The sequence below is a fragment of the Ovis aries genome, chromosome 17, assembly GCF_016772045.2.
Source record: "Ovis aries strain OAR_USU_Benz2616 breed Rambouillet chromosome 17, ARS-UI_Ramb_v3.0, whole genome shotgun sequence".
NCBI classification, from domain to species: Eukaryota; Metazoa; Chordata; class Mammalia; order Artiodactyla; family Bovidae; genus Ovis; species Ovis aries.
Window position 1 is genome coordinate 73,095,607 of NC_056070.1, and position 21,905 is coordinate 73,117,511.

Genomic DNA, 21,905 nt, shown 5'->3' on the forward strand with positions numbered 1-21,905 from the left:
GCCCCCCTCCCCCCTCCCCCTCCACGCACCTTCCTGGGCCTCCGGGTGCCGTGAAGGGGGCGGGGCGGCACTTCCCGGCTCACCCCCCTCCCCTGGCTCACAGCACCCCCTAGCCTAAGAGGCCACAGCTTACGAAAAGAGCTCTTTATTCCACATCGTCCAGTATTTTTACACAAGTAAAATAAAATGCATATCTCTATATACTGCGTTCCGGGCGGGAGGCGGCGTTCTGGAACAAACGCCCCGCCGTGCCCTGTAAACATGACGGGTGGAGATGGGGAGGGCAGGCAGGCGGACGGTGGGCAGCGCCGCTAGGGAGGGCGGGCGGCCGGCTGGCTGGTGGTGCGAGGGGACCCCGTATGTACACACACCCAGCTGCTGAGTGAGGCCTCGCGCTCGGGGGCCAGTCAACAGCGCCCGAGCACCGTCCACAGCACCAGCGTCAGAGCCAGGGGGACGAGGCCGCAGGCGAGGCCGGGTGGGGAGCCTGAGCCCTCCACCCCGCCGCTCCCGCCACCGCCACCGCCCGCCTGGCCCAGACGGCACTGGCTGCGCGTGCGGTTCTTGCGGGAACAGCCCGGCCGCCTTCGTGGGCCCGTGGTGGGGGAGCCCGGGGGCTGAGAGCCCTCAGGCTGCACCGCGGTCAGGGGGGGCTCCGCCGAGCCCGGCAGGGTCCCGAAGGGCGAGTCGTTGATGTGCCGGGGGCCAGAGCGGTTGCCCGGTGCGCTGTCGCCGGGTGGGACTCGTCCCTTGAGAGCGTTGCCGGCCGAGGCGGGCCTCCCAGCCTCCAGCACCGAGGCTTTGTCCACGGCGTCCGGCTGGCAGCACTTGGGCAGCCCCAGAGGCTCCTCGTCGGCAGGCCCGCCGGTCCAGATGGGAGGGGCCGGCCGCGAGGCCACGGCGCAACCCTCCAGATCGGGGGCGGCCAAGCGCTTGAGGTCACGGCCGGCCAGGCGCGCGGGCAGGCTGCAGGGCAGCTCTGACGAGGAGCCGCGGAACTGCTGCAGCCAGGCCCAGAGCGGGCGCGCCCGGCAATCGCACACCCAGGGGTTGTCGTTGAGCCGCAGGTACTGCAGGGACCTCAGGGGCGCCAGGGCCTCCGCGGGCAACGCGGAGAGGTTGTTGGCAAACAGGTAAAGCGTCATGAGGCGGCCGAGGTCCCGGAAGGCGTGCGGGTGCACGCGCGCCACGCGGTTCTGGTGCAGCAGAAGGCGGTCGAGGCTGTGCAGGCCGCGGAAGGCGCGCTCGGGCACGCTGGGGATGCGGTTGCCGTGCAGGAAGAGGTGCGTGAGGTTGCCCAGGTCGCTGAAGGCGTCGTCGGGAAGTGCCTGCAGCCCGTTGTCCTGCAGGTAGAGGTACTGCAGGGCGGCCAGGCCGCGGAACAGGCCGGGGCCCAGCTCCCGCAGGCCGCAGCGGTCCAGGTGCAGCGTGTGTAGCCGGCCCAGGCCCCGGAACGTGGCGGGGTCCACGGCCCGCAGCTGCGCGTTGTCGCTGAGGTCCAGCTGCTCCAGGAGCGCCAGGCCGGAGAAGGCGGCCGCGTCGATGTGGGCCAGCGCGTTTGAATGCAACCACAGGATGGTGAGGTTGCGGCAGGCGCGGAAGCCGGCGGCGGGCACGTACGCAATGCGGTTGCCGTGCAGGAAGACTCGCTGGCTGGCGGCCGGGATGTCGGCGGGCACAGCCTGCAGACCCTGCTGCGGGCAGCTGGTGGTCACCTTGGGTTCGCTGTAGCACACGCAGGCGCCTGGGCAGGGCGCCGCCACCCTCCACGCCTGCAGCCACAGCACCCAGGCCAGCAGCTGGCTTCCTGTGGGCAGAGGGGAGGGCGATGAGGGGGGTGGGGCGGGGCCAGCGTTTGCAGGTGGGATTCCGCCCCTGTGAGTGGGTGGGGCCGGCGAGGGCGGGGCTGTGCGGAAGGGGCTGCTGTCCCTGTGAGTGGGCGGGGCCCTGTTGGGTCTGGGCTTGCAGGAGGGGCTCTGCCCCGGGACCTCTAGTGCGGGGATCCTTGCCCCACCCGCCATGAGGAAGCTGCTGCACCCCCAAACCCGCCAGGGGTCTCAAGCTCCGCGGGAAATCTTGACTGCCGCCTGGGACTCAAATACACGAGCTGCCACGCCACAGCCACCACTTGGGGTCCACGGGAAGGCCTCCTGGGATGGACACTCACACCTGCAGATGCCAGACAGCCCGTGGGCCTGTGCGCAGTCCCGGCACCAGCAGCTCACAGGCCAGGCGGGGAGAGAAGCCCCTGGCAAACACTGGTGCACCAGGTGGGCCTCACTCACGCCTCAAGCCCGGGGCTACCGCTCATGTCCAGGCCTGTCTTCTGACAGCTTCTGCAGCAGCACCACCCACCCCAAGAAGGTCCTCACGGGCTGCAGGAAGGGTGGGGCTGTGACCCAGAGCCCCTGGAGCCAAGGCCTGTCTGGATTCCAAGGGGGCCTCACCACCTCGGGAGCTGGGAGCTGCAGCCCCTCGGCCCTCAGCTGGGGTCTGGTCCCACAGCCGGACCCAGGAACCTGCTCCACCAGCCCCTGGATCAGGAGCCCTGAGGGCAGGGGCAGGGGGCAGGCAGGTCCAGGACTGGGGGTGCTGCAGCCCCGCCCGAGAGCCCCTTCTGAGAGCCCCTCCAGGCAGGCATGCTTCCTGGTGAACCTCCGCCTCCTCCCCTCCGCCTCATTTTCTGTCTCCTTCCCAGGCGAGGAGCTAACTCCAGTCCAGCTGCCCCCAACCCTCCCGCCCAGACACTCTCCCAGGGGTTCCGCCCCAGCCAAGGGGGTGCAGCTCCCCTCTTCCCTCCCCCATCGCGGGGCCTCACCCAAGACCTGGAGTGGGTGGGAGAGCGCTCCTGGGTGCTGTCCCCAGGCTGGGCTCACCGGTAGGGTCACATGCCCAGCACTGGGCTCCCTGCCTGTCACCCCACCATTAGAGCCTCTGCTTTGAATGCAGAGGTTCTTTCTGCCTCGGGAGTGAGTCTATTAAAATGTGAATCCCCCTGGGAGGGTTACGGCTTATCAGCTAACACTTGAGTTATCAGCTAACACCTTCGTTGACAGCTAACACCTGCATTGACAGCTAACACCTTCCTTGGCAGCTAGCTAAGAGCAGGATTCTGCAGACCCGAGGCCAGCAAAGTGCTGGGGTTGAAGCCGGGAAGGAGAAAGGAGAGGACCACGGGCCAGCTTCCCCCACCCAGGACTGTGACCTTGGGCTCCCACCCCTTCCTGGGTCCTCTCTGCCTGGGCAGGTGCCGACGCCTGCCCCAAGCCCAGAGGCCCAGCAGGCCGGGTGTGTCCACTGGGGCTGGTCCGTTTGTTGGCTGCTGGGGACACGGAAGCCCCAGGCCCACCCCCTGCAAGCCCTGGATGCCCCTCCCTGGCTGGCAGCACACAGGAGGTCACCGGGGTGACATCTCAGCTGGCATCCCCTCCCTACTGTCTCCTTCCAGGCCCCCTTTGGGAGGCAGGGCTCGGTGAAGCCAGCTCCGGGACCTCTCACTGCTGTTACCATGAATGTGCCTGTGCTATAAAAACGGTACTTCCTGCTCCTAAAACCTTGTGGCAGAGGCCTCTCTGGGGTGGGGGCCGGGCGGGGGGCAGGTCCTCCTCATCAGGCCAGACTCTGGACCTCACCACCACGGCTGGGCCGCCGGCGTGACCAACCCGCCGCATGCCTGCCGACTGAGATTTGTTACCCTCGCCCCCTGACCCGGGGCTCCCAGGCCGGCAGCCACGGTCTGTGAAGTTGTCTGGGTTGAGGTCGGCTCACCACCAGAACTGGCCGTCCCCATGAGGGGCCTCCAGAGGACCACAGGCCACGGGCCACGTGTCTGGGCCCTGCCAGGAGGCAGGCATCAGGCACACAGACATGGCTCCCCTCGCCCAGCCGGCGGCTTTCTGGAAACCAGCTTCTGAGGGTCGGTCCCTCTGCACGGGCCCTGCTGTCAGCACAGTGGCCGGCGGTGGGCCCGCTCCTCGCCTCAGCCGCGGTAATTGGCTCTGGCCTGGCCCCCTTGGGGCCTGCCCGCTGGTCTCCATGGCAACCCCTCTGCTGAGCAAGCAGAGGGGGCATCTCTTTATGAGATAATCAAGCCCAACTTTGGGTTATGTGCTCATAATCACGGCGGGCACCCTGGAACGTGGGGGGCCCCACCAGGTAGTGGGAGGCTGCCCCTGGCCACGCCCCAGGGCCTGGACCCCACCACTCACCTAATCCCTCCCACCTTAGAAGGCGTCCCCACCCCCCGTCCCTCAGCTGTCCCCAGACTGTCTCCCAGCCCATCCCCTTGTCCCGCTGCCCCTCCGTGCTGGATTCCGCTGTCCTGGCCTCCCAGGCCTCCAGGTCTGCCCCCATCAGATGCTCTCAGGCTACGCCCTGCTCACCTGCCTCTCCTTTCTTTCCCCTCAATCCCCCCCAGGCTCCGGCTGGCCGCCCACTGCCCTGGCCCCACTGGACCCCAGTGGGGGCTGGCCTCCTGCGCACAAGGTGAGAGAACCGCCCCGTGCGCGGGCCTCATTCACGGAGACCACGGTACGGCACGCCAGGCCCCTCAGGCCCTGCACCTCACGACCCGGATCCCTGCCAGGCCAAGGCCCCTCAGGCCCTGCACCTCACGACCCGGGTCCCTGCCAGGCCAAGGCCCCCTCAGGCCCTGCAAGCCTCACGACCCGGGTCCCTGCCAGGCCAAGGCCCCCTCAGGCCCTGCAAGCCTCACGACCTGTGTCTCAGCCAGGCCAGCAGGCCCCCTCAGGCCCCTGCAAGCCTCACGACCTGGGTCTCATCCAGGCCAAGGCCCCCTCAGCTTCCCCCAAAGCCAAGCCCTCCTGTCCCGGGGCCTCCGCACAGAATGGCCGGGGTCTCCTCCGGTGCTCTGCCCGCAGAGGGGCGCCTCCAGCTCAGGCCAGGCCTGCTCTGGAGCCGTGGTCCGTGGCTCAGGGCTGCACTCAGGGGAGGACCAGCCCCTGGGGCCTTGGGGGCGGGGGCTTGGGGACCAGACGCTGTTCAGGGTCTCTCTTCCTGGCTGGCTGACGAGGCTGGGAGGCTGGGAGGTGTTGGGCCTGGCGCGGCCTCCAAGGCCATCTGCACCGAAGAGATGGCGCAGGGCTGCCAGCCTTGAGGCCCAGAGCCTCCCTGCGGCAACGGAGAGGCTGTGACACACACTCCGCAGGCTGCCGCGAGGGCCCACCAGCTGGTACAAAAGGCCCGAGTCGGAGTCGCACGAGAACCCATTTTCTTTTCGGTGTGTGAGCCCACCTTCAGATTAGGAAGCTGAGGCAGTGAGAGGCTAAGCTGTGACCTGCTGCCACTCAGAGCAGGTCCTGGGGAACATATGCGAAACAAGGAGCCACAGGACGGCCGGGAGGGGCAGGAGGCACCAGCAGTCCCGGCCCAAAGGGCAGCCGGCGTGGCCACTCCTGGAGCACGGCCCAGGCTCGGAGGTGTGGGCAGCTGGCCACGGGTCCTGAAGTCTGGGGTTGGTGGTCTGTGGCGGGCTTGGGCAGCATCCGCCCAGGACCCTCTCGAGCACCAAGAATGTCCCACGGAGGGTCACATCGCCAACCACGGTTACAAGGCAGAACAGGAGGCCACAGCCAGCTTAACCAGGCCAGAAATAGCTCGGGTGGGGGAGGTGTCCACGCACCGCAGAGGGTCACGGCTCCCCAGCGTGGCTGCGCCCGTGCCCCATCCCTGCTGGCCCCACCCGCGACAGGCTCACCGCCCGCCCCCGACGTCCATCTGTCCCTCTCGGTCATCGCTGTTTCTCATCCTCACCGCCCACCTTCCGTCCGGCCGGCAGGCACAGACACGCTCAGTGCGGCACACGTGGCCAGGCCGTTTCGGGCCCCTTGCCCAGCTTGGGGGTGGGTGGTGGGGGGGCATGGGCTGACCCGATCCCTAGCGGGCAAGGTGACCCCCTGCGGCAGGAGGGTGTGGGACACGGGGTTGAGCAGTGGTGGTGACAGGCCCGCTGTGGGCAGAGCCCGTGACGGGCAGACCCGGGGTGAACGGGCCCGGCGGTCTCCGGGGGACTAGCGTGTTGCCTGTTTTACAGGCGAGGGGGTGCGGTTTCGGGGTGGCGGGTGGGGCACCCGCTCACAGTCCAGGAACTGGCAGGCGTGCCAGTCTCGGGGGTCCGGGCACTGAAAGGCCTGCCTGAGCCGCAGAGAGCCAAAGCTCCTACCGCTGCCTCAGCCAGCAGCCCTGCCTCAAGCCCCCGATTTCCAGCCAACACGCACCTGGGAGGCAGTTACCCAGAGGGTGATGGGGGTGGGGTGGGTGGAGGGGGCCTGGTCACACAGAAGCGGGGGGCCTGGGTGCAGAGCGCACCCACCCGCGTGCTCTGAGGGTGGCTTGGGTGTGGCCCTGCTTGGACCCTGTGCTCCAGGCGCACGCTAGACCCCGCCACGTGGCGTCGGGGGCTGCCGGGGCCGTGGAACCCAGCTGGCCGCAGGCAGACATAGCGCGGAGTGCACTGGAGCCGCCGCAAGCGAGGACCCAAGAGCACCCTCTGACAGGCGGGACGCGGGGTGCGCGGGCTGCAGGCCTTGGAGCCGAGCCTGGGCTGCTGGCATGCAGGGCTTGGGACCCCGCCCTGTCCAGGCACCTGCTCTTCCACGGCGCCCACCTCCCCGGGGCCCCACTGGGCAGGCGGCGGGGGGGAGGGGTGGCGCTGATGACACCACACCGGAAGCCTGGTCCAGCCCCAGGACCGTGGTGCAGGCCATACCCGACACCCAGCAGGGACTCAGCAGGCACTTCCTCCTTCCACCACGCACACCAGCAAACACCGGCTGCCTAATTACCTGGGGGCCTCTGTCCGCATGGCCCGGCTTGTCAGGGTCCTGGGCTAATGTGAGGCAGCGGCCACGGTCGGCTCGCGTCCCCAGTGGACGCTAATGAGGAACCGGCTGCTGGCCGACATGCCCCTGCCCTGGGGGGCCCAGAGGCGGGGCATGCCCCACGCCAGGGCCTAGGCCCTGCTGCCACACAGCTACCACCAGGCCCACCAGCCTACCCCACCGCCATCCACTGCCCGCTCCTGTCCTGGACCGGATGCCGAGCCTGGCAGGGCAGACAGCTGGCTCCCGCCCTCCCCCGTCCTCCCGGGACCTTGCCTCTGCGGTCAGCTCGAAGCTGACCGTTCCCGCGAGGCTCTTGTTGGCCGCCTCCGGCAGGGCCACGGCAGCGTGGGAGCCCACGCCCGGGGCCCACACTTCGGGCGTGCACTGTGGGCACGCACACACACGTACACACGCCCTCTCTGGACGTGTGCTGCTGGGGCCTGGGTGATCTGGGCTGAGAGGTGAGCCTGCTGGACAGCCCCGGGGCTGCTGTGGCGAGGGGGCGCCGGCAGACGTGGGAGCCCCAGGGCCGGGCCGAGGGGTCGGCCGGTCTTCGTGGTGGGAGCTGATGGGCTGCCGCCTCTGCGGCTCCTGAGCCCTCGGCCCTTGTCGGCATCGGCAAGGAAGCCAGCGGCAGCCTCTGCAGAGCAGGACTTACTCAGCTCTGAGAAGACAACGCTGGGCTCTGGAGGCTCTGGACCGCTCACCCTGGGGATCAGCCTGTCCTGGCTCTGGACTGCTGCGGTCACCGCTGACCCGAGGGGCAGCGGGACTGGGAGCCTGCTCCTGCTGACCCAGGAGGGCCAAGTCTTCCCAAACGCTCCTGACCGGGGTGGTCTGCGCTCCGAGACGGGCTTACCCCGGGCGGGGTGCTTGGGGGCTTTGAGCGGCAGCGCTCGGGTGGGGCAGCAACCAGCAAGGGAGACGGTGGGGAGCAGCGGCAAGGCCCAAGGAGCGCCCCGGCCAGAGGCAAGCGGGGGGCCCGGACCCTCAGCCCGAGGCGCTGCCGCTGGCCAAGGCTACCACTTCCGGGTGACCGTGTGTCCACGGGAGGCTCCGGGGAGGCCTGCTGGCAAGGAGGTCCTGCGTGCCACGGCCTCTCCCCTTTCCTGACCAAGGTGCCCCACTTTCATTATTTGTCCTTAAATGGGAAGAGCTGTCAGCCACAGCCTGGATCCTGACGTTGGGGGAAGTACGTCAAACCTGGCTCTCTGTCCCCTCCTCCCACCAAGTGAGTGCGTGGTGCTGGCGGGCCAGAGAGCGCCCTGCTGCCCGTGTGACCCGGCCCCGAGCCCCGGAGTGGGAGGGACCCTCCTGCCCAGCGCAGGGCAGACGCGAGGCAGCCCCGAGCACTCCCGCATCAGGGCCGTGGGTCGTGCAGGGCTGTCGCGGGAGGCCCTTTCTGTCCATCCTGGCACCCAGCTTTTACACGCGCCCAGCGCCAGCGGGCCTCCTGGGAACACCCAAGGCACCGACACCCCTCACTCCTGGGGGCTAAGCTACATGTCTCCATTGCAGCGAGGAGATGGCCATCAACCCCACGCCTCAGACGTGGGCGCAGAGCCTGATGGAGGGGCAGTGACCACAGGGAGCCAGCAGGACGCTCAGGGGCTTACCAGGTGACCGGGCACAGCGTGCAAGACCGCCGCCTGCCACACCAAGTGACCAGGGCAGGCCCCGAGCCCCAAGGGACCCAGAGAGCTTGTTGGGGAAGCAGCCCCTGCGGCGGATGAGCCGCTGAGCGCCCTGCGCAGTGCAGGCTGTGGGCTCCCCGACCCCCCGAGCGCCGAGCCCCCTGCGCAGTGCAGGCTCTGGGCTCCCCGACCCCCCGAGTGCCGAGCCCCCTGCCCAGTGCAGGCTCTGGGCTCCCCGACCCCCTGAGCGCCGAGCCCCCTGCCCAGTGCAGGCTCTGGGCTCCCCGACCCCCCGAGTGCCGAGCCCCCTGTGCAGCGCAGGCTCTGGGCTCCCCGACCCCCCGAGTGCCGAGCCCCCTGCCCAGTGCAGGCTCTGGGCTCCCCGACCCCCTGAGCGCCGAGCCCCCTGCCCAGTGCAGGCTCTGGGCTCCCCGACCCCCCGAGTGCCGAGCCCCCTGCGCAGTGCAGGCTCTGGGCTCCCCAACCCCCCGAGCACCGCTGCCTCAGCCCAAGCGTCCCACTCCGTGGGCTGCCCAAGGTGGACCCCAAGGAGCGACGGCCCTGGTCCCTGCCGTGGCCTCTGGGACGTGCAGAGTGGCTCCTGCCTGATCACCCACACCCACCAGTCGACGGCCCCTCTCTCAACAGAGCACCCCACCAGCCTCCATGCCTCCCTGGTAAACACTACCAGAAAACCAGGTGTCTGGAAGAGGTGCCAATGCTGACAAAGTGGAAATGATTGTAGAGGAAGCAGAAACTGCGGTGAGTAGATGGAAACGGGAAATCCAACTGGTGTCCTCACGGGGACAGAGGGGGCCATACAACAAGAACAGGGTGCTATGAAAAAGGAGCCGGCAGGAAACAAGAAGAGCCCCGGGAGCTAAAGATAGGCCTGCTGAAGTCACAGAAATCGATGGGAAGTCTGGAAACCAAGGTCAAGGAAGCCTTCCAGAAAGAACAACAACAACAAAGACAAGAGCGGAAGAGCAACAGACGAGCACGGAGCCAACACCTGCCTCAGGAAACTCCAGGAAGAAAAGCAGACGACGGTGATGACGAGAGGGGAGCTGCCGAGGAATGGCGCTGAGAACTGCCCAGAGCTGGAGACCCCCTTGGGCGAGTGCCTGGCACGACGTGGGACATTCGTGGCGCGACCTCAGGCCTCAGGGTCAGGAGAGGAACCGCGACACGGCTGCACACTCACTCTGGAGTCGGCCACGCGGCTTAGACCTGCTGACGCTCGAGGGCTCACAGGCTGGTTCTTCACGGGGCCTTTTTTAGACAGTGGAATGTGCTTCAGCTAAAACTGGACGTGAACCCAGAAAGAGAGAAATACAAACCCCAAGAAAGACTGGGCAGTGAAGGGCAGTCAGGGGCAGCTGTGAAGGGACGGTCGCGTGCCCGGCCCGGGAGGGGATGGCAGGTGAAGGCCTGGAGGGAGATACTCCCTCCACCCCGGGGAGAAACCAGACCGCCAGCAGAGTGCCTGCCGTGGCACCTGGGACAAGGGCAAAAGGCAAAGTCAGCTGTAAACTCCAGGAAAAACCAAGGGCCATGCCAGAGCGAGGGGTCACCCCCCTGTGGCCACGCAGTGATGAGCAGCCGCGTGGCCTGGGTTAGGAAACACTGGCTATGAATTCAACTGGTAGCCTCGCTGGCGAGTGTGCTAGAGAACGGCGCCTGGGGGCGGAGCCATGGACACGTGGGGGTAACCACCTGGAAGAACGGGGCGCATGGCGGCAGCAGGTGGGTTGGAGGAGGACCGCGCCCCAGAGCCCCAGGACCAGCCTCCCAGGGCCCGGCGCAGGCTTTAACTTTGAGCAAGATGCGGCCGACCACGGTGTTATCTTTTTAAAAAGACTGCAGGCTTGGCAGCGAAACCTCAGAAACAGAGATAAATAAAAAGAAGAAAATAGAGCGTCTCTGCCAGAAGGTGAAGAGGAACGTGGGTTAGAGGCAGCATTTCCAAGGTGCGGGGCGGGGGAGAGACTGGGGCTGATGCTCCCCAAGCCTCCGGCGCGCGGCGGGTGGCTGGCTGCTCCTCAGCCGTTGCTCGGCCAAGGATGGCCAAGGACGCCCCCGGTCTCCAGGGAGCGTCAGGCGCTCGGCTCCGAGGCCTTGGAAATCCAGGCTCTCGGAGGGATCGCTTCCAGCCTGAAGATCATCCGTGCTCCGGGCCCCTCAGAGTTCCCCACCCTGGGTGCTCCCGGGTCACAGATCCGACCCCTGACCCCAGACTGTGGACCCTTAGGAGCAGGGAAGCTGGGGGAAAACCCCCGGGGCCTTGGGGTGGGGGTCCGCTGACCTTGGCAGAGCGCGGACAGGCCTCCCCTCTGCCTCTATGCGAGCCCCAGTCGTGTGCCTGCATCCAAACGCCCGGCGTGCGGAAGGGGTGGGTGACGTGAATAAGTAATTGCTCTTTTATTAACGAGTGATAAATTATTCCTATATGATTGTGTGATAACTCTGCCTTATTTGAAATCAATTTGGGATGGAGCTCGTTGGCGGCTTCTCACCAGCGAGGGTGGGAGCACCGGGTGCCGCTGCTGGTGGAAAGCAGGTCAGGGCACTTCGGCCGCTGTGCCAGGCGCCCCAGGGCGGGGCAGGCAGGCTGGCCTGGTTTCCTGAGCACCCGCCCCGGGGCCCAGAAGTGCCTGAGGCCGAGGTCGGGCTGGGGAGCGGCCCCGGAAGGCCCCGGGCATCGCTGGGGATGCCCTGCAGCTGGGCACCGGGGGCCACCTGCACGTCACACCGCTTGGCCCTGCTGAGGCCCTGCCTCTCGCCCACCTGGCTCCCACCCGGGCCTCTGTCCTCTGCCCAGCCTGACACACTTTTGCCTTTTCGCCCAGATTTTTCCTAATTTATTTCACGTCCTCTCTCCCTGCTCAGCCCGGGGACTCCAGCAACCTCGGGTTCTCAGATCCGGGTTTGTGGTCTGTGAATGGGGCCTGGTGCTGAAGGGAGGGCTCCGCAGAGGCACCGAACCCCCAGGCTGCTGCCCGCGAGCAGGTGACGAGTGCGGTCCCGCCGCCCCGAGAGCAGGTGACGAGTGCGGTCCCTAGGGCCGCCATCTGTCTCGGCTGTGACGGGCCCTTGGTGATGTCCGGGAGGGACGCAGCAGGAACGGCTCTTTGGGGACAGTTTTTCTTTTGCAGATTCTCGCGCAGGAAGCCAGACGCTCGTCACACCTGTCCCCGTGTCAGCCTCTGCCTGGCAGAAACTGGGGCTGAGGCCGGGAGATGATGTGAGGCCTGGACCTGGCCAGGGACCCTGCGCCTGCTGGTGGGAGCTTGGAGCTCGCCACCCCCACCCCCACGGCCCCATCCGTCCAGCTCGAGTTCCCCTCACCCCTCCCTGCACCCCTCTGGGCCCCCCTACTCATCTGACCCCCACCCCGCCCCCGCCCTCCCAAGCCCCACACGGCAGGCCATCCCGGGGTCCTGGGGCTTCTGCTCACACCAGGAGTCCCCGGTCCTGGGCCAGGACGGGGTCCCAGTGTGGCCTCATTGGGGGCCCGGTGGGGCCCAGGCCTCAGGCTCCTCACCAGCCTGCCAGCGCCCATGCCAGCTCCTCTGGGGACCCTTGTGGACTTTCAGGCATCTCCCTGGGACCCGAGGGCCTGACTATGTCACAGGAATCTCAAGGTCCCCGCGGCCCTGCATGGGACCCTGCCGGGGACGCAGCTGGAAGCCAGACGCCCTCAGGAACCTGTCGGGGGTCCCCCTGCCCCTCATGTCGTGTGAAGCGTGGGGCACAGCTCTCCCCACCAGCAGGGCTGAGGAGGGTGTTCCCCAAGCCTGGCCTCAGCTTTCAGGCCAAACTGACCATCCCGAGGGGAGGCTGCCACGTGGCGGGTGGGCAGGTGGGTGGGGGCCTGGATGGGGCACACGGGTGGGGGCACCCACACTCCCGTCTGAGTGCCACCTGATATCCTGGGGGGCAGGGCAGGACATGGGGGTCTCAGGCAGCACCATCACAGCCTCTTTTCCCATAGCATGGCCCAGCGCAGGGCAGGGGGTTCCCGGCTGAGCAGAAAGGGGCCCCAAGAGCTGGGACAGTCAAGCCCCCAGTGGGGCCCTGGGCAGCAGTCTCCACCGACTCCCTTCGAAACCTCCTGAGTGGCAGGGAGGCCCAGAGGGCGAGGGGCCTGCTGGGGCATGGCTGGCCTGGGGCCAAAGCCCAGGCTCTTCACGCAGGGCCCCTGTGCCCTCGTGGAGAGCACTGCCCGCACGTGGGCACCCTCTGCAGACCTGCACCCTGGGGGCCACCTTGGGCACCCAGCCTCTGCTCAACTGCCACTGGCCCCAAAGACCACTGGCGCCCGGGGCCCTGGGCACTGACTCAGGGCACTCTCTAGGGTCACCCCACCGTTCCTGTATCCACCCCAGCCTGCGCCCAGACGCCAGCCCTGGGCTGAACTTGGAGGCGTGGACGGTGGGGAGGCAGGTGTGTGAGTGCCAGATGCTGGGACCCGGGAGCCAGAGCCGAAGAGACTTGCCTGAACGAGACCCCGAATGCAGGCCTCGTTGAGGGGGGGCGGACACAGGAGAGTTTGGGACAGGAGGAGCCTGGCTGGCAGCGAGTTTTAGGACAGCGTCTCAGAGCCTGAAGGGAAGATGAGATGGCGGCGAGCACACGTGGGCGTCCGTGGCCACGGGCCCAGGAGTGGGCCAGTCCGCAGCAGACCCCCGGGGAGGGATACAGGAGGCGGGTGGGGAGGGGTCCAGCTTGACACTGGACTTGCCCTTGGGGAAGGGTAGTGGGAGGTGGCCAGGACGCTGGCCTTGGGCCTGGATGCAGGGGTGGAGGGATGCGTGGTACAGGGCAAAGACCACCAGACAGACTGAAGCTGGGGAGCCTGAGACCCCCAGAGAGGCACGTGGAGGGAAACGGGTATTGAGCTGCCAGGGGTGGCAGCCCAGGGGCCTGAGACTCCCCTCATCCGCACACGCCTGGCACACAGCCCGGAGGCAGCGGACATTTGTTAACCAACCCCTGGGAGCTGAGGCCCAGATGGCACTCCGTGGCAGGCCAGGCTGAGGCCTCAGAGCTGGCCCTGCTTGGCCGGCCCGGAGGCCAGCAGGTCCAGGGGCTGTGGACTGCTTACTGGCCTCGAGCCCCGCCCCGCCCTGCAAGTCCTCTCTGTGTGTGCTGAGCACCTACTTGCTACTGGAGCAGCCACAGGACGCCACGAGCCAGCCCCCTGCCCCCACGGGCCCCACACACACACCCAGCACCACACACACCTCTGACTCAGGGCGTTTTCCCACCCACGAAGGCACCAGGCCGGGAGTTGGCCGCCGTGGGTCATGGACGAGGCCTCTGGTGGCCGGGAGAGGGTGGTGCTGCCCAAGGTCACACAGCAGGCCGGCCCCGCCCAGGCTGATCCAACAGCCGCCAGACTTCAGGCCGGGGAGAATTCTGGCAGGTCCCCGAGCCTGTCCCATCTGGGCTCTGGCGGGAGGTAAATAAAGGCACCATCTCAGCAAGGTCGCAAGGGTTGGGACAGACCAGGGACACCGTGCTGGGCCCAAGCAGTTGAGGGGCAATCTGAGAGGGCTCCCTGGAGGAGGTGAGGGACCCAGGGCCCTGCAATGGCTCGAGCCCCTCAGTACCCCACCCCTTCCTCGATGGGCCCCTCACCCATCAGCTTCAGCCTCAGCCTGACATTTCCCGTGACATTTGCTGCGAAGAAATAGAGCCATAAACCCAAAGGTTAAATTTGCACATTGCCTGCTGCCAGGGGAACAAGGCCCCCCCGCCTACCAGGCCTGTGGCCGCAGGGCTTGTGCGGGGCAGCCCGTCCTCCCCGGGGCCCTGGGTGCAGGCCTGTGGCCGCAGGGCTTGTGCGGGGCAGCCCGTCCTCCCCGGGGCCCTGGGTGCAGGCCTGTGGCCGCAGGGCTTGTGCGGGGCAGCCCGTCCTCCCCGGGGCCCTGGGTGCAGGCCTGTGGCCGCAGGGCTTGTGCGGGGCAGCCCGTCCTCCCCGGGGCCCTGGGTGTAGGCCTGCGGCCGCAGGGCTTGTGCAGGGCAGCCCGTCCTCCCCGGGGCCCTGGGTGCAGGCCTGTGGCCGCAGGGCTTGTGCGGGGCAGCCCATCCTCCCCGGGGCCCTGGGTGGGGGGCCCAAGGTCCCCCTCCAAGCCCTTCCATTGGGTCTCAGCCACCAGTTCCCAAAGCAGGCTCCTGGGCACCGCCGGCCCTGAGCGTGCTATACACGGGGCCCGTCAGAGGGGCTCTGCCCATCCAATGCCCTGCAATAGAGAAGCTCCATCAGCACCTCCTACCCAGCCAGTCCCAAACCTGCCTGACCACGAAACGCTCGTCCAATCCCCCCAACACTCCATGGAACCAAGATCCCCTGGAGCCTGCTCTGTGATGGTGTTGGGCCAAGGAGCACCCTCCCCCGCCCCGGGGGCGCCAGGCGGACGCCTGAACAAAGCTGAGTCAGCTTGGGACACCCCGCTTCCTGTCCTGGGCTCCCCATGTCAGCATGGGCCTGGCTGCACGTGCCAGGGCATGGCTGGGGCAGGCCAAGTGCCGGGCGTGAGTGCGGCTGCCTGGCTCCTTCAGCTCCACCTCTGGGTTAGGGTGGGCAGGTGGCAAGGCAGTGGCCAGGGCCCCCATGGCCCACTGTCCACCCCAGGCCTGCTAGGAGATGGCAGTTAGGACTCTGCAGGCCCGGGGAGGGGGCTGTCAGAAGGCAGCAGGGGAGAGGCCGGCCCACTGCGCCGGGGGCACCAGGGCTGGACCAGGGTGCGGCCGGCAGGCCCAGGCGGGGCGTCAGAGGCCCTTGGAGCCCGGCTCTGGGCAGGTGGGCTGGGCTGGGCCAGGCCCCGCCTCCTATGGGGCCCCTGCGTGGGGTGTGCACCCGGTCTCTGGTCCTGCTGCCCAAGCGGCCGTGGTGAGAGGCCAGGGCCACGTAGGACGCATGACTGAAGGCAGGTCCTCAGAAAGGGCTTCCACCCTCACCCGCACACCCGGACACACAGGAGCGGGTCCCGTCATGTGCAGAGTTTAAGACACAGAGACCAAGGAACAAACTGTGGCAGAGGATGCCTGGCCAGGCCCACAGGCTCTAGCGATGGTGGAGACGCGGCTGCGGGTGCTGCCTGCCCTTGGGCTCGGGCGGGTGCTTCCAGCTCCGTGCTCACCTGCCCTTCAAAAGCACTCAGTCCTAGCAGCTCGAGATGGGCAAGGGCCACGGTCCTCAGCTGCTGGGTTCAGAGGGGGTCTGACAGGCCAGGAGAGCCGGGGAGTGAGTGAGTGAAGGGCCACCCAGGAGCAAAGGTGGGATCTGAGGACCGGCCGCTGGGAGGGGAGGAGCGGGTGGACCTGGGGGCCGGAGGTCAGGGCACATTGACTGCAGAGCCAAGAGCAGTCAGGAAGGCCAGGACGGGGCCCAGGGGCGGGGGAGCCACTCACACCTACGCCCCACTCCCAGCGACACCTCTATTCTCCCCTCGGGCTCCTGACCCCCTGTGCATGCACAGACTGAGGCTCTGTGAGGGCTTTCTGGCTACAGGCCCAGGAGAGCGGGGGACTCCCCTCTGCCTCCTGGAGCCCCAGCATGTCTCCCACAGACCCCCTCCCCGAAAGACCTCCTGCTGGTTGAGACTCCCAGCCCAGGGTCACCTGCCCCACCTTTCCTCCATGACCACAGGGAGAGCCAGCCCTGACCGCAGGCCCCCGGCTGGCACTGGTCATCGCGTCAGGAAGCTAAAGCTCAGGGTTCAGCAGCCTGGTGTGGGGGACACCCGTGGCCATGCCCGCCTCCCGCAACACCCTCTCTGCCTTCGGCCCCCACCTAGCCCCCCTCTCCAGCTCCCCAGGGGCCTCCGTGGGCCTTTGTCCCTCTTAGTGGGGAGCGCCCTGCTGACAGTGCAGGACTCCAGGAGGGCTTCCCTGTGTGGGGCTGCGGACCAGCACGGGGCGCCGGCGCCCCCAGCAGGCTGCAGGCAGAAGCACTGGGGCCAGCACCCTGTGGGGGCCTCACCCTTCCCGTGTCCCTAGCTACTCCCGAGGGAGGCCTGATCACTGACCCATGTCCCCAGTGAGGTAAACCGCACACCCAAGGTCACACCACGCCGGTGGCGGAGCTGGGACCACATCCGGGCCCTGATTCTCCTGCCATTCCACACCCAGGAATCGGGGTCTGTGAGCAGCCTCCTGCCTCACGTGGGCACTGGTTCCTCTCTCACCTCCAGTGGAGCAGGAGTGGGGAGGGTACCCACTTTACAGATGGGAAGACTGAGGCTAAGAAAGGGAGCAGCTAGCCCCCACTGCCTGCCCCATCACGGGACCCACCCCACAGCCTATAGGGACGAGCTGCTTGTCCTCATTCTATAGACAAAGACTGGCCCTGTTGGAGGGGGCCAGGTGGTGTGGCCCCGCCTCTCTGAGCCCTGGCCTGGGGTCTTGCTGAGCGGGTAACCTGCATGCTTACCTCAGTCCTCCATTCCAGCAGCTGAGGCAGGTGGCCCACCACAGAACCCCTCACTCAGAGGATTCTAGCTGTGGAGACCACCAGCCACCGGGGACAGAGCCTTCGTGAGGTCACCGTGGGTCAGCTGTGGGGTGGGCCTATGCCCTCCCTGAACTGGACCAAGTGGCAGACTCCAGGGCATGCCAGGGGCTGGCCTGTGTGTCACGGCACTGAGGCACTGACCTCGAGGTGGGAAGTGGGCCTTCCCCACCCAGGGGGGTCCCAGCCCCCATCAGCTAGCTCTGCCTCAGCCTGGGGGGAGGGGGGCAATCAGACACCTCTTTGGCCTCAAGCCCAGGGCTGGGCACTGAACTAGCTCCCAGCACATGGTTCCTGGGGCTCTGCCACAGACCCGGGTGGGGGGAAGCCGGCCGTGGCCTGCCTGGGCACACAGGGCGCCTGCACCGGGGCAGAGGAGACACGCCGCTGTGCTCACAGGAGCACGCGGTCATGAGAGCAGAGACACGCGTGCAGGTGCACGTCTAGTTCAGGCCACACAGGCTCCGGGGCTGGGCACGGAGGATCCCTGGACACCGGGCGGCTCCTCCAGCCGGATTCCCCCACCCTGAGTTCCGGCTGCCCGGCCTCCCCGCCAGGACACGTGCTCCGGTACGCCCAGCATGAGCCCACTGAGGCGACCACAGCGCCCGTGCTATGTGCACGCGGGGCCGTGGGCGTGCGGGCGGGGGTGGATGTGCACCACAGCGTGTGTGCGCGTGCACGCGGGGCAGCCTGGCACGCGTGTGCACATGCGTGTGCAAGTGTGCAGCCTTGTGGACATGAGCACGTGCAGAGAAACGTGTGCAGCCTGCGGCACCACGGACATGAAGGGGGGGAGACCAGGGGCGCACCCTCCAGGAAACGCATGCCCCACCCGCCCCCAGCCCTTCACACCAGGTAGAGGGGAAGGGTTCCGCGGGAGCCGCCAGGGAGGGGGTGCTCGAGCCCCTCCACGTCCCGAGCCCCTCCACGTCCCGAGCCCCTCCACGTCCCCTGCCCCTCCGCGCAGCCCGCAGGGGCCCTCAGGTTGCGGATGAGGGGTGCTTGCCTGCACCTCTGCTCGTCCGCCCCCTGGGTGGGGGACAGCTCTGGGTCAGCCCCGCCCTCCGCGCCCTCTACTGTCGCCGACGCCCCCATCATCCCGCTGCGGTCTGACCCCAGAAAAACCAGAGGTCCTGAGCCGAGTCCGCGGGGTGCGAGGAGGGAGGCAGCTGGACACCCCCACCCCTGCTGGGTGCCCGCGTTTCTGCAGACCTGCTAGTTAACCCCTTAGCGGCCGGGCGCTCCGAAGCGGGACCCACCCTTCCCGACAGCGGACCCCCACCTTGGCCCCGCCGCCGGCCCCGCCACCGCCGCCAACTTTCCCGGAAAGCGGCAACTTTTCCTGCCGCCGCGGGCTCCGCCCTCCCGGGGCCGGGCGGCACTGCGGTGACCCTCCGCAGCCCCCGGAAGCCCGGGCGCGCCCCGAGTCTCAGGGAGGGGCGCCCGGATCCCGCGCGCGGCCGGCCCGGGCGCGGCACTCACCTCTGGCGGACGCCCTCTTCATCGTAGGGGTCGGGCGGGGCGCGTCGGGAACCGAAAGTCGCTCCGGGGCCGGCGCCCGTCCGCCCGCGGCCGGGTCCGCATCCAGGCGCCGCCGCTCCGGCCCGGCCCCGGCCCGGCCGCGGGACGAGGCTGCGCGCTCCGCCCGGTCGGCTGGGCTGCGGGCGGCGGCGCGGAGGCGAGGGCGGCGGGCCGGGAGCCGATGAATGTTTTATGGGATCATGTGGTTTGACGCGCGAGCGCTCCGCCGGGTCCCCGCCGGCCGGGCCGGGCGGGGCGGGCCGGGGGCGGGCCGGGGCGGGGCCTGGCGGCGGGCTAGGCGCCCACCTGCGCGCGCCGGGCCGGGCCGGGCCGGGCCGGGCCGGCGGGAGGGGCGTGGGCCGGGGACTCGGGCTGGGCGGCGGGGAGGCGCTCGGCCCGCCCGGTGCAGCGGCGCCGCGCGGCCCGGACAAAGGCGGCGCGTTTCTAAAGAGGCGGCGGCCCCTGCAGGCGGCCTCGGGGATGGCGGTCTGGCCGAGCCGGCTGGGGGTGCGGGTCGAGGGCGTGGCGGCCCGGGCTCGCGGCGTTTGGGGTTCCCCGAGCGGCCAGCTACCTCTCAGGGCTTTGTCCACAGGCCGGGGAACGCGGGGTGCGCCTCGGCGAGGCCGACGCCCTTCCTCGCTTCAATAAACACCGGAGGCCAACCCCCTCCGCCAGCAGCCCTTTGCTGGGGTAGCCTTGTTCCATTTTTCAGTTGGAAAACAGGCTCGAAGCTTCCTAGGGCCCCACCTGTCTTTGTGACCCAGGGATGGGGCTCAGGCTCAGGCCTGCCCCTACCTCCACAGGTGTCCGCCCCCACCCCGCCCCGTCCCCTCCCGTGGATGTCGTTTCCTGCCCAGGAGGTCCTCTTCAGAGCCCACTTGCTTGGTGCCCCCCAACCCTGCCCAGAGTCAGGCCAGACTCTAGGGCCAGAGAACCCACTGACGCACCCTCACACTCCAGGGACACCTGCACAGCTGTCCTGCCTTCTTCTGCAGGGGGAGCTCTCCTGAGTCTTCAGCCAGCCCCCGGGTCAGCATCCCTGCAGGCTGCCCGAGGGCCGCATGGATGGGGACTCGCTGGCAGGGCGTCCCTGGGATCCTGTGCTCGGGGCAGCCTTGGGTCCTCCCTGTGGCTGCAGCATCCTGGCTGAGGGCTTGGGAACCCCCCTGGGAACCCAGCCAGTGTCCCCCAGAGGCTGAGGGGCTGATGACTGGGAGGCCTGGCACGTTCTGCCTCCCCATCAGGCCTGCCTCCCTCCTGACCGCAGAGGAGGCTTGGGCGAGGTCGGCAGAGCATGGGAGAGCACGGCCTGCTGGCCTTCCCAGGGCAGGTGGGGCCTCTCTGAGTCAAGTGTTCCCGTCTGCACACAGAGTCACAGGCAGCCTCACGGGCTGGACACCACTGCTGGTGCCTGAACCCCTCCAGTGCTGCATGTGGCACCAACCTTTGCCCACTGCACCCCAGTCACCCTTGTTCCAGGCTTGGCTTACTGGGTCACTGTGGAGCACACTCGATTCCCAGACACATGGGAGGTAAGCGGGAGTCAGGATCCCTAGCCTTGGTGTCCTTGGGCCTGCCCCCAGCCACACATGCACAGCTGCCTCCCCAATGGATGCTGGGTGCCACCAGTGATCCTTGCCGCCACGTGGAGGCGTGTCCCCCACTGTGCAGGCGGGGAACCTGCGGTCGGGCTCACAGGGTTGGCAGGAGGCAGAGGCTTGTCCCTGGTGTCAGCCCTTCCCCCACGTCTCCTGCATGTGGCGGCAGCTCCCAGACCGGGAAGAAGCTCTCCCCTCAGGCCCACCTGAGGCCAGAGGACTGGCCGCGTGACACTCAGTGGCCGTCATTCTGAGGTTAGGGCAGGTGTGGGCCTTGACCCAATGCTCCTGGGTGGCTGTAACCATCTAGGTCCCCGGGTGGGCCCACCGCTGCTAAAGCTTGTACCCTGCCTGCCTGTAGATTCAAAGCCCTTCCTGGCAGCAATGGGGGGCACCCGTTCTGGGGCCACACGTTTCACCCACCGAGCTCAGATGTTCTGGCCCTTCTGGCCTGGGGCTTGGGCCTGCCACGCACCCAAAGGTCTGTGTGGTGGGAATGGGCTGAGGCCTGCAAGCCACTGTGGTCTGCAGGAAAGGACACTGGGAGACTGTGTCTCCCAAGTCAGCACCACGGCCAGCGCCCCCCCCCCCCCCCCCGTTGGCTGCCCAGCCTGGGAGATGACCCCTGTGTGGGGGCCATGGGTGTTGGCTGGGGAAGGGGGAGATGGGTGTGGACCTGCAGGAAGAGGGGTGCTGGGCAGGGCTGGGTGGCAGGTCAGCCTGCCTCCAGCAGGAGGCTGCAGGGGGTGGGTGTGTGGTAAGGGTGTGGGTACACCCAGGAAAGCCTAGGGGACGTGCTGCAGCCTCTGGGGGTCAGCAACTGGGGCCAGAGCTGGAGACACCATGGGAAGGGCCTGGTCGCACTCTGCAGACCAGCTGCTAGGCTGCCCAGAGGGGATGAAGAGACGAGAGACTGTGGTCCAGGCCACACCGATATGAGCTGCCCAGGATTTCTGGACACGTGTCTCTGGGGCCGGGAGCCTGTGGACACCTTGCCTCTCAGGGCTGCACAGCCTGTCCCCCAACCTGGGCTGAGCTGCCTGAGCTGGCCCCACAGCTGCCACACACAGGGAGTGGCCTTTGTCAGCTCTCCCGCTCTGCCCCTCTGGTGAGGCCACATTCCTGGCTGCCTCACCCCCACTCCATCCTGGGGACCAGCCCCCGAGATCAGCCTGTCAGGCAGGAGAGGCCCTGCGGGCTGTGTGACCTCGGCCCAGGCCCTGGCCTCGCTGAGCTCGGGGCAGCACGTGGATGAGGTGGACACTGACGCCTCCTGGCCTCCACCCCTGAGGGGGCACGCGAGAGTCTCCCTCAAGCCTCCAAGTCCTCTGGCACAAGCCAGCCTGGACCAGGGGACACTTCCATCGTGGCTGGTACCAGGTGATGGGTTTGAACCTGCTCGGAAACTCCCAGGGGCCGTGTTCCATCCTCAGAGACAGGCCTGCAGTGGCTTTGCTCGGTGGCCGGTGTGGGACTCGGAGCACGTGGTCCCCAGACGGCTGTCTGGGGAAGGATGGGGGCACGGGGCGCGGCTTCTGCTGCACGCACGTCAGGCCGCCCAGGATCACCTGAGGAAGGACCTGATTCTGCCCAAGTGCTGTTCCAATGTGACCCTTCCTGGCACTGAGTGGGTGGCTGGGAGTGTTATCCCAGTGCCAGGGAGCTGGGGGGTGTTGGCCTGCCATCTGGCCTCTCAGTGGAGGGCAGCTGCCTGCTCAAGGCCCAGAGGAACTCTGTGCCAGGCCTGCTGAGTGCATCATCCCCTTCTGTGCTGTGGTGCGGACACCAC

General features: G+C 68.0%; 1 protein-coding gene across 1 annotated transcript; it reads right to left on the bottom strand.

Moving 5' to 3' along the window:
- Positions 1-129: 129 nt before the first annotated feature.
- RTN4R (reticulon 4 receptor) lies at positions 130-18,722 on the bottom strand. Its single transcript, XM_027956942.3, has 2 exons — positions 18,480-18,722; positions 130-1,807 (listed from the first exon to the last, which is right to left on the bottom strand). Exons 1-2 carry the CDS (start codon positions 18,499-18,501, stop codon positions 408-410), a joined length of 1,422 nt encoding a protein of 473 aa, XP_027812743.1. The 5' UTR covers positions 18,502-18,722; the 3' UTR covers positions 130-407.
- Between the last annotated feature and the right edge of the window lie 3,183 nt (positions 18,723-21,905).

Coding starts and splice junctions, on each gene's coding strand:
- RTN4R (XM_027956942.3), bottom strand. CDS start 18,501: ATGAAGAGGGCGTCCGCCAGAG. Junction 1,808..18,479: donor GAAGAGGGCGTCCGCCAGAG/GTGAGTGCCGCG, acceptor CTCTGCCCACAG/GAAGCCAGCTGCTGGCCTGG.